At 35.6% G+C, this 19,120-nt stretch overlaps 1 protein-coding gene across 8 annotated transcripts in view; it reads left to right on the top strand.

The window, feature by feature from the left end:
• The window catches only part of PRKCI (protein kinase C iota), a 72,421-nt gene that overhangs the window by 30,785 nt on the left and 22,516 nt on the right, over nucleotides 1–19,120 (top strand). For 2 of the 8 annotated variants that reach the window (XM_034663037.1, XM_034663051.1), the window contains 6 exons: nucleotides 1,067–1,156; nucleotides 2,809–2,859; nucleotides 6,113–6,198; nucleotides 7,763–7,903; nucleotides 11,413–11,467; nucleotides 12,549–12,607. In XM_034663037.1, coding sequence (XP_034518928.1) covers nucleotides 1,067–1,156; nucleotides 2,809–2,859; nucleotides 6,113–6,198; nucleotides 7,763–7,903; nucleotides 11,413–11,467; nucleotides 12,549–12,607 — 482 coding nt within the window. Of the gene's footprint in view, nucleotides 1–33; nucleotides 506–1,066; nucleotides 1,157–2,808; nucleotides 2,860–6,112; nucleotides 6,199–7,762; nucleotides 7,904–11,412; nucleotides 11,468–12,548; nucleotides 12,608–19,120 lie in introns of those variants that run through there. The other 6 variants (XM_034663074.1, XM_034663077.1, XM_034663056.1 and 3 more) reach the window with 5 other exon arrangements.

Genomic DNA, 19,120 nt, shown 5'->3' with positions numbered 1-19,120 from the left:
CTTTGTTTTTCTCTCTTGAATAATAGACATAGTTGTCTGCTGAGAGTGACTGAGGTTTGGATAAGGCTGGTGGCATCTTGTGTGTGGTCACATTTGGTGTAACCACAGGAATGAGCAAAAGCATTGCCGTGTGGAGGCCCCAACTCAGGCCCCAGCTACGGTCAGAGTGACGTTTTCATTGAGGAATGCCATCATCTGGGGAGATGTGCCATCTCACTGTTTGCCAGGGATGACTCAGTTCTTTGGCAGGTTGACTAGGGAGCTGTTTCTCCCTTAGCCTTTCTGTGGGTAAGTTTACTAAAACTACACATTCACGTTTAAAAGCAACTCAAGCCGGACTGCTCTTCAGTCCAAAGTACTTGAGTAGTTCTGCTTCCTTTCTGTGAGCATCTTGGGTGAGGCAAGGCTCTCAGGGCAAGGAAAAGTTTGATGAAATGATTACATGGAGATCTCTCACCAACCATGTTACAGCAGTGAAACCACTTTCACTTCCTCCTTTGAAGACGTAGGTAACAAAAAGCTTGTCCCTGGCCATTAGTCATATTGTAGTAATAGTCCAAAGGTGGTCAGGGTAGATGCCATTTGCTATATTTTGAATATATATGTTACTGAGAATTAAATGGTTTTTATATGTATCAAATTTGGTATTGATGAGCCTCATGTAATATTCTGTAGAAATAAAAATGGAAGTTATGTTACCTACTTTAGAAAATAGAATTGTCTATTACATCAGAAACCAGGGATGTACTGTATGGTGACTAACATAATATAATAAAAAAACATTAAAATAAAAAAAAAGAAAATAGAATTGTCTAAATAAATATCTTAAATTTGCCCTTGTCATATACTTCTGTGTCTGTGTGTGTGTTTATATATATGTATATACAATACAAATATATATATATACACAATACAAATATATATATATATAAAATTGTTTTTCTCAAGATTTTATATAACAGAAATTGTTTTTGCTCAAGATTTTATGTAATGGAAATTGCTTATTAAACAGTACATTTTAGAGGATTTAAAAAGTGAGCTTTGCTTTACTTTTTATATTTTTTAGGAGACCCGTGTACAGTATCATCTCAGTTGGAGTTAGAAGAAGCCTTTAGGCTTTATGAGCTAAACAAGGATTCTGAGCTCTTGATTCATGGTAAAGGAGTAGTCATTTCTTACTCTTCTAGAGCTATGATTTTTTAAAAAAATAACCCTATATTCTTGATCATTTTAAAAAACATGATCCCGATGTCATTTTCTTAAACTGTCCCTCATTGCTATGTAATTGTTCATATTCAGTAGTTCCTCAAATGCTACAGAAAATAAAATCAGTTTTCTTTCCATCTTAGGAAATTTGTTATTTGAGTATGCCTTTGTGAATATGAAACTGATCATCTCTCAAGTGTTTCACAGAAGAGTTTAGGAGAGAATTTAAAATTGAGCGCCTAGTAGAATTCTCCTAAGCCATTCCCTTGCAGCTTTGTAATGTATGCAAATAATGATCTCCAAAGAGCAGGTATCAGAAATGTCCGTTCTTTTATTTGCGGGATAACAGTGAAACTATTTACATAGTTATAGAGATTAGTGTGTTGAACATCCGCAAGCCCACAAGCTGGATAGTGGTGTAGAAGCAGAGACGAAACTCACCCATCGTGTAATGGTGCGTTGTAGGCCTGCGTATACAATCCAGGTGCTCTGATTCCAAGTCTATTCTTTTACTATGCTACCCCTCAAATTTTTTAAGCCAAGTAAAACCCACTTACATATCCCATTTCTTTGCAATTCATTGGCAATATTTCATGTAACATTCTTAGGAGACAGACCTAGGGAACTCTTTAAAACTTGAGCAAATGGAAATCGCCTGTAAGTATAATGAGTCAACGCCTTGTTATTTTTCCCTTGTACTTTTCTTTACACTGTGTTTTTTAAAAATCAGTAGCTTAATATTTTTCTACCTTCTGATTTGACATAGTGGCTCCTAACGGATGCATTATCTAATTTATTGAGGTTCTAGCAGACCAGAAGTCATCCATTTTTGGAGTCACCTCTTTCTAGAATAAAACTACAATGAATGTCTAAAGAAGTGATTGATCAATAGTATTAAACAGTTTGTTTAAGTTTTCATTATTTTTATATCATATTACAAATCTGTTTTCAGCAGTTAGCTTATATTTCAACTTTTAAGAATATATTAGTAACTATGCTTCCCATACTTTGTGTTTTTTTAAGCCATGTCCTTTTTTACGTCACCAACTACAAATAGTTGGCTAGTTCATAAATATACTGTGTTTATAAAAATGCCCTGAATTAGCATGTTTATAAATTTATAGTTCCTAAGATAAAACTATATTTTTTGGATTTGGGTACTCTTAGTGGTGTAAATTTTTCCCAAAATTCAGTATACATCTTTTAAGAACTGTAATGGTTTATGTTCATATTTGTATACTTTTTGTAATTCAATTTTAATTCTTCATTGTAGCAAACTTGACAGTATAACAAAGATTTAAAGAAATAGTTAAGGATTTCTCTAAGGACAAAAAAATCAATTAGTAACATAATAGGAACTAGCATGAATAATTTGAGCTTCTAATGCATTTGTTTTTGGCCATTTACTTTCATGAAAACTTCTTTCATATAGCCTTGATAAATGAGTCCTTTGAAAAAATATTACTGGCCATATGCTAAGTATCTTGTGTCAAGAGAGGGTCAGGTTGAAATTTGGGTCAATTTTTTTATATAGACTTTAAAATTCTATGTAATGTGTATGTTTTAAATTTGCTATATTAATTTTAGTTTCTTTTCTTTTAGTCTTCCCTTGTGTACCAGAACGTCCTGGAATGCCATGTCCAGGAGAAGACAGTGAGTGTGTATATACTTCATATCTTTGAGTGTAGAGTTGTTTATGGCACGATTGTACAAGTGAAAGGAAATCAGAAATAGAACTTTTAGTCCATTTGGTTTCTTTTCCATTCTTCAGCCTAATTTAGACCATCTTAGCAACTGCCTAAACTCTCTACTTTTGCCACATGAAAATCGGGCAGTTCTTAGTTACAAGTTACTGATGTTAAGTGTTGTGTGTTTGAAAGGAAAATTAAGTGCATTTTCAGTCATGTTCCTTCCTGGTTTTTATTTATTTTTTATTTTTTTTATTTTTTATTTTTTTTAAAGATTATTTATTTATTCGACAGAGTTAGAGACAGGCACCGAGAGAGGGAACATAGGCAGGGAGTGGGAGAGGAAGAAGCAGGCTCACAGCGGAAGAGCCTGATGTGGGGGCTCGATCCCATAACGCCGGGATCACGCCCTGAGCCGAAGGCAGACGCTTAACCGCTGTGCCACCCAGGCGCCCCTCCTTCCTGGTTTTTAATTTTGGAAATTTTCAAACTTACAGAGTCGAAACAACATTGAAAACAAGGACACAAAGATGTCCTTTGCCTTCATTGACCAATTATTGACTTTTTCTGTGTTTGCTTTATTTCTGCATCTGTATGTGTTCACACATAGGCATACCTGTATGTACGTAAGAAACATGCTTGTTTTTTAAATTTTTTTAGTATATCATTTGAAAGTAACATGATGCTTCCTCTCTAAATACTTGAGCATGTGTAATTAGAAATAGTTAGGGATTTTCTTTTGAATGTGTCTAGGCTGATGGTTACCATTAGTGAGAACTGAACGAGTCAAACAACTGTCTGGTCTGGTGGAGCTTAAATACGTAAACTTATTTATGATCATCAGTTGTTGCTTTTGATATACAGTATAACTTATTAGTTGTGGATATTACTCATTTGCATTTGTGGTTTCTGTACATATCCATGGCTTTAGAAAGAATAGTGATAAGTGTTTTCCTTTGAAATAAATGAAATAGTTCTAAACTTTTAGTCCTGGGACTCTTTTTTTTTTTTTTTTTTTTTGAGAGAGAGAGAAAGGGCAAGAGAGCACAAGCAGGGGGGAGGGGGAGAGGGAGAGGAAGAAACAGGCTCCCTGCTCAACAGGGAGCCTGATGTGGGGCTCAGTCCCAGGATCCTGGGATCATGACCTGAGCCGAAGGTAGATGCTTAATTGACTGAGCCACCCAGGCATCCCCAGTTCTGTGACTCTTCCTGCAACTTGGTGAAAAGGAAAAATTAAAGAGCTACGAGTATTTATATAGAATTGAATGGGGGCCGTGTACTGTATAGGAAGATGGGGAAATTTAAGGGAGTAGGTAGAACCCTGAAGCAATATCGAAAAATTTAGGTCTGGATTCAGCTAAGAATATTTTGCCATAGTTCCAATGATGGGTGGATCAGAGACTGAGCCACCCAGGCACCCCTGGGTTCAGATATGGTTAACAGAAACTTTCTGCTTTGGTTACTCCTGACAGAATAAGTAAATAAGAATAAAAGCATCTGTATTTAAAGTTCCCTATTATGCTATCTTAAGATTTCTAATTCAGCGCATTTCAACTGGTTTTTTCTATCTTAATTTTAAATGGTAAACCCAGTGCTACATCTGCTTTAAAATATGAGTTAAGAAACCTAATGGAATCTTTCTACAGTATTAGCTATCACTGCGGAATATTAATATGAATGACTAATAGACAATATGTATAATAGTGATTGTCTTAACCAAAATTACGTAGGTCAACTAGATTTGGTCTTAGGGAACCTCTTAGTTTGTTTAGAAAAGGTATTAATATAAAAACCATTGGATTAAAGATTAATGGGGAGGGGCACCTGGGTGGCTCATTTGATTAAGCCTCTGACTCTTGATTTGGCTCAGGTCTTGATCTCAGGGTTATGAGATTAGCCCCACCTTGGCTTAGTGCTGGGTACTAGCCTGCTTAAGATTCTCTACCTCTCCCTCTGCCCCTCTCCCCCCCCAAAAAAAGAGAGAGATTAATGGGGAAGATAATATTCTTGTGGTTGCAAAGTGTCCCTTTTAGAGCATCTGTGAAAAGTAAAATGTACCCTTACAATGAAGAGAACAAGTAATCACTGCCTTTAACAGAGTGATTGAACACCAGTGGGAGTCAGCAATCTGACATTTGTGTATCTCTTGATACACAATAAGCTATACATATCACCTATATATTATTTTTGCCAAAAGTATTTGATACTGATTCTAATGAGGAAATAGACAAATCCAGAATGTAGGATATAAGACAGCTGCCCAGATTCTTTAAAAAAAAAAAAAAAATCAACATCACAAAGAATAAACAACAGCCAGTATGGCAGCATGACTGTTTCTGCATACATTCAAGAGACAAAAAAGGTATAGCAGCAAAAGGCAATGCTTGGATCTTGATTGGATCCTGCAGAGAAAAGAAAGCTATCAAAGGTACTTTAAGGGCAAATAGGGCAATTTGCATATGAGCTGTCTCTTAGGTGATATTGAATTAATGTTGGTTTTCTAAGACCTGGTAATGGTATTAGGGTTAAGTAGAATTAGGGGAAACACCCTTAATCTATGGCAGTGAGTGGATATTTAGGTGTTTAAGGGTTAAGTGTTATGTCTGCAACTTACTTATAAATGATGCAGAACAGAAAGACATCTGCAGAGAGGAAAGCAAAGGCGGCATAATGTTAGATATTGGTAAGTCTGCGTGAAGGAGGCAGCTGTCTATTCTGTTCTTTAAACTTTTCTGGGGGCTTAAAATTTTTCAAAATTAAAAGTTGGGGGAAAAGTTTTTTTTTAACCTTTTATTTATTTTGTGAGAGAGCGAGCAGGAGAGTGAGCAAGAGTGTCGGGTGGGGAAGGGGGGCCGAGGGAGAAGCAGACTCCCCGCTGAGCCGGGAGCCTGATATGGGACTCGATCCCCGGACCCTGGGATCATGACCTGAGCCGAAGGCAGATGTTTAACCCACTGAGCTACTCAGGCGCCTGAAAGTTGGGGGGAAAATTAAAAGACAGAAAAGCCTGAATAGTAACTTTTCATAGATTTTTACTCCGTGGGCTTTGTTCTCATCTAGTCCCTTGGTGAATCTGTTTTATTTTTTCACTTTCAGTTTTTTATCAGAATATTTTTTTTCTTGAAGTGGATATCATGAAAAAATCACGGACTTAATTATAAAGAGGCTTTTATTCACACTTGCTCTTTTTTTTTTTTTAACCTTTTATCTCTCTTTAGAATCCATCTACCGCAGGGGCGCACGCCGCTGGAGAAAGCTTTATTGTGCAAATGGCCACACTTTTCAAGCTAAGCGTTTCAACAGGGTAAACCTTAGTTTGTTAAATATTAATAATTTGAGATTATCTATTTTTTCTCACTACTGTGAAAAAAAGGTAGTCTTGTTTTCCCTTTTATTTTTTTAAAGATTAAGGTTTTCTTTTTTTCTTATTTTCTTAAAAGATTTTATTTATTTGACAGAAAGCGAGCGAGCACAGGTAGGGGAGCAGTAGGCAGAGGGAGAAGGAGGGGGAGAAGCAGGTCCCCGCTGAGCAGGGAGCCTAATGCGGGGCTTGATCCCAGAACCCTGGGATCATGACCTGAGAGCCGAAGGCAGACGCTTAATGACTGAGCCACCCAGTCACCCCTTGTTTTCCCTTTTAAAGGAGTAAGTAGGGTGACAACATTCCTAGTTTCCCTGGGGCAGTATCCCTGTTATCTTGAGGTAATTTTTAATAGCATCTCCTTTCACTCTTAAAAATACCCCTGATTAAATTATATAGTTACCTTAGCTAAAAGAAAGTTGGCTTTTTTACTATTATTCCAGACAACCAGAAAGTAAGCAGTTTATTTTCCAAACCATTTAATGTAATTTTAACTTTCACTGTTGCAAAAATAATAATTGCAGACCACTTATCTAGCTTTTACTAGGTGCCAGGTCCTTTTCCAAATGCTTGACAGATATTGACCCATTTAATCTTTACAACAACCTTGTGAGATAGGTACTATCTATTTCTGTTTTATAGATAAAAAAGCTGAGGTGTGGGGCGGTTTACTTGCCCAAGGTAACACAGCTAGGAAGTAGCAGAGCCAAGGTTTGAAGGAAGTCTGTTTCCAGAAGTCCATGTTTTTAACTACTCTCGGTAACTACAAATATGTGGACCCCATTTCCGTTGTAAAACTAGTTTCATGTTCTGAATTCATTCATGTGAATAAAAGCTAAGACCGGAGGTTCCCCAAATCCTTTTCCCAGTAGCACAGATATTTAAAAAGCTTTGAAATGAACAAATCACTTTAGGTATTGTTTTTTGAGAGAGCAGGGCTTTGATTTGACCTCTGAATGATCTGGAAGGTTTATATTTGCTTGGGAGTCCTTGCATAGCTTTTTCTGCTGTATGTTTTTCAAGTTTAATTCACTTTTACAATTTTCAGTACTCCGAATTTATGGGAAGACCAAAAATTCTTGAACATATAACAGAAAACAATATGGTGGCAAATTTCACTCTTGTGACCATCATAGCTTTGGAAAAGTTATGTATGATAAAGGGAATTGAGTTAGAGAAGAAAGCCACTTGTTTTCTTTTCTTTTCTTTTCTTTTTTTTTTTTTTGTGTTTTTTTTTTTTTTTTGAGAGAGCAAGTTGGGGGGGTGCGCATGGGGAGGGCAGAGGAAGAGAGAATCTCAAGCAGGCTCCACACCCAGTGTGGAGCCCAGTGCAGGGCTTGATTCCCACAACCCTGAGATCATGCCCTGAGCCAAGATCACGAGTCAGACACTTAACTGACTGAGCCACCCAGGTGCCCCTTATTTTCACAATTTTATCAGCAAACTGTTGGCAAATGATTATGACTTTTCATTTGTTAATAAAATACTGTTGAATTACTCTTTCCAGCGTGCCCACTGTGCCATCTGTACTGACCGGATATGGGGACTTGGACGTCAGGGATATAAGTGCATCAACTGCAAACTCCTGGTTCATAAGAAGTGCCACAAACTTGTCACAATCGAATGTGGGCGGCATTCTATGCCACCGGTAAGACTCAGTTGTCTTTTTTTAATAGAACATTTTCAGTAACACTACTAGGACAGAGAGCTAAAATACTGAGGTGTAAGGAATCGCACTTGTTACAGAATGTAACTTTACAATCCAGTTGATATATTGTGAATTTTGGAATTCTTATTATAAATTTGTTTATAGTATGTGGTTAACTTCTTGATTTAATCTGCTACAAAATCATCTGGTCTAAATTAGGAAGAGGTCGGGAGAACTATTTAAGAGACTTTTCTCTCTTCCTTAGGATAAACTGGTTAGTTTTTTGCTCGCATTGTTTTAGCATCTACAGTAAACAGAGGTCAGGGAAAAAGAGTCAGAGGCTTCATGTTTGCTCTTTAAAGTGTGTGATTCCTGGGGAGTTCTTGAATTTAAAATTTTTATTTTCACTTTCTGTTTTAAATATACAACATGTTCATTATAGAAAAAATAGAGAATAAAGATAAATGAAAATTACATAAAAATCCCCCATGAGATCTTTTGTCTAAAGGTAATTGTCTTCTGGTGTATATCCTTCCAGAACTTTTTCTTTGCAAATTTATATGCATAAATGAAAATTTTAAATGGAAAATTTTAAGTATTTTTAAGATTAACTGTAACAGTATAATGAACTTTCTTATACCAGTCACCCAGCTTCAGTAGGGTACCAGCTCGTGACCAGTCTTATTTCAGCTACACCCCTACCCATGTAAACTGCTTTCATCCTGTATTATTTTGAAAGAAATCCAAAAGCTAAGGACTCTTTAAAAACTAAAATGCAAATTCCTTAATCAAATATTCATCTAGGCAACATTCAAAATTTCAGTTGCCTCATAAATGTGAAAATATTGTTTTTATAGTTTTCATTCTAAATTAGGATCTAAATGAAGTCCATATTTGCAGTTGACTGATATGTGTCCTAGATAGTTTTTAACTTACTGATTCTTCCATCTCTCTCTCTCTCTTTCCCCCTCTTAAAATTTAAGTGTAGAAGAATTTATGTTGTCATTTGAAGTGTTGCAATATTTTTCTCTTTGCTTCTCTGTGTTTAAAATGTTCCCCTGTCCTCTTTATTTTCTGTGTATTATAGTTGGATCTAGAAGTTTAGTTAGATTCCAGCTTTTCATTTTTGGTTTTTGTAGATTGTTTTTGAGACTGCTTCATAGAAGGTGGAGTGTTTATCAGAATGTACATAATGTTTGATTGAGTCTCGTTCTGTTACATACTTTTTAACAAAAGTGAGCTCATACATATACTGTTTTCTAACCTGTTTTTTCACTTAACTATGTTTTTTGGTCACTTTTCCATATCTGTCTATCCATACCTTCATCAATTTTAGCATATTTTGTTATATATCTATGTCATGATTTACTTAACCTGTTCCCCATGATTTTACATTTGAGTTGTTTTCTACATTTTCCTGTAAAGAAAATTATAATGAACTTTCTGGTAGGTAAATCTTATTATTTCCTTAAGGATCCAGAAGTAAATTATTGGCTTAAAGGTTATGCATTTTTAAAAAGATCTGGATACCGGGGCCCTTGGATGGCTCAGTCAGTTAAGCATCTGACTCTTTTTTTTTTTTTTTAAAGATTTTATTTATTTATTCAACAGAGATAGAGACAGCCAGTGAGAGAGGGAACACAAGCAGGGGGAGTGGGAGAGGAAGAAGCAGGCTCACAGCAGAGGAACCTGATGTGGGACTCGATCCCATAACGCCGGGATCACGCCCTGAGCCGAAGGCAGACGCTTAACCTCCGTGCCACCCAGGCGCCCCTAGCATCTGACTCTTGATTTTGCCTCAGGTCATGATCTCAGGGTTGTGAGATCCAGCCCCGCATTGAGCTCTGGGTATGGAGCCTGCTTAGGATTCCCTCTCTGCCTCTCCCTCTGTCCCTCCCTACCCCACCTTAAAAAAAAAAAAAAAAAAGGTCTGGGTGCATCTTTCTAAATTGTCTTCTAGAATGAGCATACCATGTTTATTCATAGTATCTTCTTTGGACATTGTGAACGAGGTCATTATTGGTGGCTCTATTACGATTATTTGGCTAGTTCATATAAACTCAGGAGTGAGTTTGTTGTTAGGAAGGTGAAAATCCCATCTTAAGGACAAAAACAAGGCCAAAAATTGTGAACATAATTTATTTAGGTTACTGTTGATATTCTTGAGTATTTTTTTTTAAGATTTTATTTATTTATTCGACAGAGAGAGAGAGAGCGAGAGAGGGAACACAAGCACGAGGAGTGGGAGAGGGAGAAGCAGGCTCCCAGCGGAGGAGCCTGATGCAGGGCTCGATCCTAGGACCCTAGGATCATGACCTGAGCCAAAGGCAGATGCTTAATGACTGAGCCACCGAGGCGCCCCTATTCTTGAGTATAATTAGGTGTTGGAATGACCTGTGTAAATTTATAAATGTGGAAGGAAAGAAGGATTGGATTAGTGACTATATTGATAATCACTAAATGCATTGTAAAATCCAGGGGCCTATCTTTAAGACAGCCTTGAAATTATACCTGTGTAGGGGCGCCTGGCTGGCGCGGTCTGTAGAGCCTGCGACTCTTCATCTCAGAGCTGTGAGTTTGAGCCCCACGTTGGGTGTAGACATTACTTAAAAATAAAATCTTTAAAAAAAAAATTATAACTTAACTAATGCTCCTTCTCAACTTTTCCCTTTTTTGTTGGTGTTCATTAAACCTGGGTCCCAGTTTAATGCATTAGTAACATTTTGGTTTGAATTAACATTTTTCCTGAGGTTATTGGCAGTGAGTTGGTTAAGTGAGTTTGTAGAAGATATTTCTTTTCCTTATTTGGGTCGCTGGCACCTTTGAGAATCTTCAGAAAAATAGAAAACCCACAAAATTTTAGGTTTATAGACCATCTTCTTTTTTTTTTTTTTAAAGATTTTATTTATTTATTTGACAGAGATAGAGACAGCCAGCGAGAGGGAACACACAGGGGGAGTGGGAGAGGAAGAAGCAGGCTCATAGCAGAGGAGCCTGATGTGGGGCTCGATCCCATAACGCCGGGATCACGCCCTGAGCCGAAGGCAGACGCTTAAACGCTGTGCCACCCAGGCACCCCTATAGACCATCTTGAAGTTCATCTCTGGTCTCAGCTAAGGAACTTATGGACTAGGGACTCCCTTTGTCAAAGATGTCAAGTGAGTGTATGGTGCTCAAAGGAAGAATAATGTAGAAGAGAAACAAAGTAGATAGAAGTTTAATTTGATTTCTAACTTCAAGAAATTACTGAAATTACTTTTCTGTTTCATCTGTTATGTGTAAAATGTGACTACTGTTACCTCATTCACAGGAGTATTGCATAATTTCTTATAATTAAATATCAATTTCATATGATTAAATATAGTAATGCAGTTTTCACTTAAGTTATATTCTTTCACGTTTAAATTTTAACATGCCGTGTGTCATTGAGATAATGTTTCTGAATTTATAGTGGTGTTGGGATTTAGAAAGAACCCACTGAGTTACTGTGTCTTTGGAAATGTTTGTAGGAACCAATGATGCCCATGGACCAGTCATCCATGCATTCAGACCACGCACAGACAGGTAAGAATGATGCTGGTAGGAACCAGTGTTCATCAACAAAGTATCATTTAAAGACTTCTTTTGGTGACTCTTTAACTTAAGTTTAAAACCATTTATGTTCTTCCCAAATAAGTTAGTTAACCCTGTTTTGCTGTGGCATTGTCAGTCATAATACTTAACATATACCTTTGGCATTTTAAGAAGACGACTATGTAAAACTACAACAAATGACTCTTTTCTCTAATTCAGATAATTTTCTTCTGAGACTTTTTTTTAAATTGCGCAAACCTAGTTTTTTCAACAATGAAAACACGTGATTTTGTGGGTCATGTTGACTGGATGATCTGTTTTTATTAAAAAGCTTTGTTATCAGACGTAGAAATTATGTAACAGATACAGAGATGCAGCATAAAATATTCAAAAAAGACGTGTGTGAGTTCAAATGTCAAATAGATACAGACCTTAAATACGTACCCGTGAAGTTCGGAGAGCTATTAGCAGGGCAGAGCATACTGATCTCGGATGGATCAAGAAAGGGAAGGTGAGGGGGTTTCTCTGAAAGGACAGAATGTACTTTCTTGTTCATACAAGAAGCTGGTTATATGAAACATGGGCTTTTTTTGCCTGAAGCAGCTTTGAGGAATAGAAACCTAGAGTTCAATCTTTGTCAGTTCTTTACTTGACCTATGTGGTATGGTAGTTAGGAACATTTTGAGTATGAAGGAAGGGAAGAGTAAAAACCAAAGGCCCCCAGTCTCTATGCCTTAGTCATACTAAAATAATTGAATGTTTATAGAGCCACCCTTATAGAAAGAATTAATTTGTGAAGAGGAGAAATATTTTTAAAATACCAAAATACCAAAAATATTTGTTAGAATCAGTACTTGGCTGCTAATTGGTTCTTGCTCTCATTAAAGATGAGGATTTAACTCATAAATACATACAAGCTATTACTAGTAGGACAGATACTCAATTTTAAATAATGAAAACTTATTCCGAAATAAAAACTTAAATCAAATTAAGAGTACATTTTAAGTCAAACTCAGTTAATGGATGCTATGTTTTTCCCCCCCCCCCCCCACATTTGGGATTGGGTTTTCAGTAATTCCATATAATCCTTCAAGTCATGAGAGTTTGGACCAAGTTGGTGAAGAAAAGGAGGTAAGATAATTAGTTTTATTGTATATTACATCATCAGCTTTTTAATAAGACTTAACAGTTTAAAAATATGACAACTAACTTGCTTAGATTTTAAATCATAATGGTAAAATGCAGGAATGATGTTTAATGATGCCAAGCGTTTTATTCTGATTTAATCTAATCATTATTAATTTCATTTAAATTGAATCTGGTGAGATAACCCCCTTTTTTTTTTAACCAGAGAAAATCAAATTTAATAGCATACAGGGATAACTTATTTCATTTTGAGATAGCATAACCTGAAAAATAGAATTAAGAATGAGATTTAGAATACTTGGTAGTATTGTTAAGATATATTCTAACTCCTTCCATTTTATGGGCTAATTGTTTATTTAAAGTATAAATGATTAAGCATCTTAACTACTTCTATTTTTTCTACTAAACATTTTGTCAGCTTTTAAATTTTTAATTAAAATGTCTAACTAATATATTTTTTTGAAAAAAGCTTGTAGTAAAAAGATTTTTCGTGCCTTACACCTTCCACTCCCACTGACTTCTGAGAGACAACTCTTCTTAATCTTTTCTGGTCATGCCTATAATGTTTATACCTCTGTTTTTCAGTTTTCCAACTTTATATATTTTAGGCCATAAAGATTTAGTTCACAGTACCTCCCCCTTTTCCCTTCTCTTTCGTTTGATAGGTGCAGTATGTTTTACTCTTGGTTACCTTAAAAAAAAAAAAAAACCAACTTTTTATTTTGGAAAATTTCCAACTTAATTAAAAGTAAACAGAGTAGTATAACAAAGCCCCTGTATCCATTAACCAGGTAAAACAATTATCAATACATGGCCAGTGTTGTTTTGTCTACCCACTTCCTTCACTCCTGAATTATCTTGAAGCACATCTGTTGATTCCGTATTTAATCTCATATCTTAGTTTTTTGTTGTATGTAAGTCAATACCTTGACTCTCCTTTAGCTATTCCTTCTCTTCCAACTTTCCTCTTTTACGTACATTTTTTTTTACATTGCCAAGGTTGTTAATGTTTATAATCTGTCCTGCAACTGTAACTACATCTTCCATATTTTGTTCACAAGTTGAATGAATCATTCAAAAGAGGAAATTCCTAATAATAAGGAATGAATTATCTGTTCTTCTAGCACCATGAATTGCTAATATTTCTTTCTTTTTAATCCTTGACATTCTTTTACAGCTTTTTGTTCTTTTTGGAGTTTCTTGTTGCCTTTATTGTTTTTATTTATTGGTTGGTTGTTTACCAAAGACTCACTTGCTTGTATCATCAAGATTTTTAAACATTTTAAAATTGGAGAATAACATAGAGTGAAGTACACAAATCATGAGTATATATCTAGACGAATTTTCAGAGTGGATACTGTGTAATGACCACCCACCCAGATCAGGAAATAGGATCTACTAATATCCCAGAAGCCCACCATGTGCCTTCTCCCAGTCAGAGTAACCATTGTCTTAACACCAGAGATTAGTTTTGCTTTTTCCCCAAACTTTATATGAATGGATTCATACAGTATGTATTTTTTTTGTATCTGGCTTCTTTTTCTCAATATTGTTTTTGTGAGATTCAGTCATGTTTCATGTAGTAGCATTTCATTTATTTTCATTGTTGTTTCAATTTATCTATTCTCTTGATTTCCCCCCCCCCACATTGGGATTATTATGATACTCTGCTATGAACATTCTCGTAAGTGGAGTTTGGTGCACATATATAAACATTTCTGTTAGGTGTATAATTAGGAGTGGCATTCCTGAGTCATGTGTAACTGAACTTTAGTAGATAATACCAGTTTTCTAAAGTGCTTGTATCAATTTATACCTTCACCAATAATGTGTGAGTTTGGCTCCACACATCTTTGTCAGCACTTTCTGTGGTCCTTCTTTTTCATTTTAGTGCATCTGTTGAATATATAGTGGTAGTCATAGTTTTTAAATGTGTATTTCCTTGCTGCACAACTTTTCATGTATTTATTGGCCATTTGGGTATCCTCTTTAGTTAGGTGTCTGTTTTTTGAGTGGCCTTTGTTGTGTCGATTTATAGGCGTTCATTGTATTTCTTGACATTATTAGCCTTTTATCAGTTATGTATTGCAAATTTATTCTCCCACTCTATGGCTAGTATTTTCACTCTGTTAACGGTATCTTTTGATGAATAGATGTTCTTGATCTTTAATGTAGTGAAATACATTCATCTTTTCCTTTTTGGTAGTGCTTTTGGGCCTTAAGAAATCTGTTTTTCTCAAGACTATTGAAGATATTGAAAAGGCTATACCTTCGCCCGTTACTCTGCAAAGCTATCTCTTCATTAATTATATGCTCATTACATGATCTAATTCTGGATTCTCTTATTTTTTGTTATTTTATTATTGGATATCATGCTTCATGGTTACAATAGCTTTATAATAAGTCTACCTAGTAAAATTCTTCTACTTTGCTGTTCTGGGGATTGTCTTGGCTACTCTTTCTGGCTTTTTGAATTTCCATGTAAATTTTAGAATCATCTTGCTGCTTCCCACAAAATCAAGCAAATAAACAAACCAAACCGATAGACACATTTCAGAAAAAGTGACAATATGAAATCTTCAGACCATGAGCGTGATATATTCTTTCATCTATTTAGGTGTTCTTTAAATTGTCAATGTTTCGTATTTTTCAGAGTCCTTGAACTATAGGTATTGGATATAAATGGTATTATTTTAAAATATAATTGTCTATTTAATACCGTTATATAGAAATAAGGTATTTTTCCAAATTGTCTTGTATCCTGACACCTTGCTAAATTTACCTATTAATTCTGATAGCTTACCTATAGATACCTTTAGTTTTTCTACGTCTATGATCATCTTATCAATGAATAACAGTGTCATTCCTTCCTTTTCAAATGTATAGACTTATAGTTTTCTTACTTTATTGAATTAGCAAGGACCTCTACAGATGACCAAAATGATGTTGGAAAAAAGTGGTGATCAGATATCATTGTCTTGTTCTATATCTCAGAGGAAATCTAGTATTTCATCAATAAGTTTGATGTTTGCTACAGGTTTTTATTTTATAGATACCCCTTATCAAAATGAGGAAGTTTGTCAGTATTTCTAGTTTGCTAAGATTTTTGTCTATCATCACAAGTTGTTGAATTTTATGAAAAACATTTTATGACATTTGTAGAGTTGATCATATGTAAATTTCATTAATTTTCAATTGTCAAGTCTATTTTTCATTTCTGGAATAAACTCCATGTGTCATGATATGTAATTCTTTTATATATTGGTGGATCCAATTTGCCAATATTTAGTTTAGGTTTTGTTTTTTATTTTCTTTTAAATATTAATGCGAGTCATTGACCTGCAATTTCCGTGTTTTAAGTTGGATTGCCGAGTTTTGGTGTCATAAAATATTTTGGAATTTTTTGTATCCCTAAGAAGAATTCCTATAAGATTGCATTATTTCTTATATTTTTGAAAAAGTTCATCAGAAAAGCACGCTGGGCTTGACGTTTTCTTTGTGGGAAGGATTTTAATTCTGTATTTTATGTCTGAATAGATCTGGGACAGTTTAGGTATCTCTGTTTTATCTTGTGCTTATGTTATTCTTGGGAATTTGTTAAGTCTAAATTTTCAGATTTAGCGACATAAAGTTGTCCATGTCTTAGAATATGAAGTGACATCCTTTTTTATTCCTGACAAAACTTACTGTGCATTCCCTTTTACTTCATCATTCTTGCCAGGGGGATATCAACTTATTAGTCTTTACAGAGAACTAGCTTTTGACTCTTCTCTGTTGAATGCTTATTTACTCTTCTAGTGCATTGATTTCTCCTCTGATGATCTCCTTATGCTTTTTTGTCATTCACTTTAAAATATATCTTAATCTCTATTAAGATTTCTTCTTTAATCAGAGCATAATTTTAAAGTACACAGATTTTTACATATTTGGAAAATTTTAAAACTTCTAGTTTAATTCCTCTACAAATCAGAAAATGCATTGCGTGTAATCTCTGTCCTTTGAATTTTGTTGAAACTTGCTTGAAGACCAAGCACATAGGCATTGGTATATTTCCATACATATTTTCAAATACAGTTATGTTTTATAGTTATTGGGTGTGGTGTTCTATACAGGTCAGTTAGGTCAAGATCATTAATGTTATTGCAACTCTGTTCCCTCACTGACTGCTTGTTCTTTCTCAGCCACAAGGTTACATTGTGGATTTGCCTGTTCCTTGTTTGTTTTGTTAGCTATTGCTTTATATATTTTGAGGCCATGTTATTAAATGCATACAAATTTAGAATCATAATATCTTCTATTGGATTAACCGTTTTTCATCATGAAATATCCCTTTCTGTTTATAGTAATGCTTTTTGCCTTGAAGTCCTTATGTTAAGTAATTGCTATATAACAATCTCAAAATTTAACGACTTAAAACAAGATTTGTAATGTCGTAGTTTCTGTGGGTCAGGAATGCAAGCATGACTTATCTGAGTCCTTTACCTTAGAATCCCATACAGACTACAGTCAAGGTCCTCGACTGGGGAGGAAGCCACTTCCATACTTACCTAATTGTTGGAAGGATTCTGTTCCTTGCCACATGGGCCTCTCTGTAAGGCAGCTTACAACAAAGTAGCTGGCTTTATTTCATCAAAGCAAGTAAGCAGTAAGATCCAGAGAGAGTGAATACTAGCAGAACAGAACTCAGTCTTTTGTAACCTAATCTCAGAAGTGACATCGTGTCACTTTTGCCATATTTTTTTAATTAGAAGCAAGTCTCTACATCTAGCCCATACTCCAGGGGAGGGCATAACACAAAGGCATGGATACTAACTGGTGGGGATTATTGGGGGACATCTTAGAAGTCAGCCTACCACGGGAGGCTATAACTACTTTATCTTATATTGGGTTAGCTACAACTGTCTTTTGGTTAGTGATTACATGGTATACAGTTTTTTATCCTTTTACTTTAACAACCTTTCTGTACCCATATACTTAAGGTATGCCTTGTTAAGGTCATATTGGTGGGCGTTTTTCCCCCTCTAGCCTGATAGTCCTTAGCTGTAGTATTTAATATGTTTTATTATTTGTGTATTTTTTTATATTTAATGTAATTATATTTAAACTAAGTATTGATTTGTGTTTAAATCCTTCCATTTTATGGAGCACCTGGGTGGTGCAGTTGGTTGAGTGTCTGACTTGGTTTCGGCTCAGGGCTGTGAGATCAAGCCTTACATTGGGCTCCATGCTCAGGACGGAGCCTGTTTCAGATTCTGTCTCCCTCTGCACCTCCCATTTATCCTGCCTTTCTCTTTCCAAAATAAATAAATCTTTTAAAAAATTTCTCCATTTTCGATGTTTTCTATGTCCCTACTTTTTATGGTTTTTTTTTTTTGCCTTCTTTTCAGTTAATTATCATTACTTTTTCATCTCTTTTAGCTTATTTGACATTGTTTTCTGTTCTGTTATTGGACGTTCTAGAGACTGCATCTTATGTCTTTAACTTACTTAAATTCAATGCAAATTATTAATGATACTTTTACCCCTTCCCAAGATATGCAAGGACCTTAGAATACTTTAATTTACTCTCTCTCCCTTCCTGCCTTTGGTGCTATTTCTTTCATACTTTCAATTTTTTTCTTTCATATTTTATAATTCTTTATATGTTTTGTGTGTATGTACTAGTGTTTTGGGTTTAAGATTTTATTTATTTAGGGGCGCCTGGGTGGCACAGCGGTTAAGCGTCTGCCTTCGGCTCAGGGCGTTATCCCGGTGTTATGGGATCGAGCCCCACATCAGGCTCCTCTGCTGTGAGCCTGCTTCTTCCTCTCCCACTCCCCCTGCTTGTGTTCCCTCTCTCGCTGGCTGTCTCTCTGTCAAATAAATAAATAAAATCTTTAAAAAAAAAAAAAAAAGATTTTATTTATTTATTTGAGAGAGAGAGCGAGCAAGCCTGACTGTGTGGGAGGGGCAGAGGGAGAAGGAGAAGCAGACTCTCCCCTGAGCAGGGAGCCGGACGTGGGGCTCGATCCTCGTTCCCTGGGATCACGACCTCAGCTGAAGGCAGATAGTTGTCTAACCACCTGAGCCACCCAGGCGTCCCTGTAGCAGTGTTTTTAAATAGTCCTTATTTAGGTTTATCCACATTTTATTCTTTTTGTTGTACATTCCTTCCCGTATATCTGTCCTTCGTATGAGATTCTCTTTCTTCTTGAAGAACTCGGTATTTCCTTTAGTGAGAGGCTACTAGTGATGGATTTCTTTACTTTGTGTTTGTCTGCAAATGTTTTTATTTTACTTTCATTTTGAAGGCTATTTTTATGGATCAGCAAGGTATTTTTTAGATCCTTTGAAGGTGACATACCACTAGTTTCTGACTTCTGCCTTGTTATTGATTCTGTGAAGGTATTGTGCTTTTGTTCCATGTCATTCTCTTCTATAGTTTCCAGTTAATCACATTTGAAGTCTGTGGATTGCCTTATCTTCTTACCATTCTGTGCTTGCTTTTTTTTTTTTTTT

The sequence above is a fragment of the Ailuropoda melanoleuca genome, chromosome 1, assembly GCF_002007445.2.
Source record: "Ailuropoda melanoleuca isolate Jingjing chromosome 1, ASM200744v2, whole genome shotgun sequence".
NCBI lineage: Eukaryota > Metazoa > Chordata > Mammalia > Carnivora > Ursidae > Ailuropoda > Ailuropoda melanoleuca.
The sequence above is the reverse complement of the archived record's forward strand: the minus strand, read 5'-3'. Positions and strand labels throughout refer to the sequence as shown.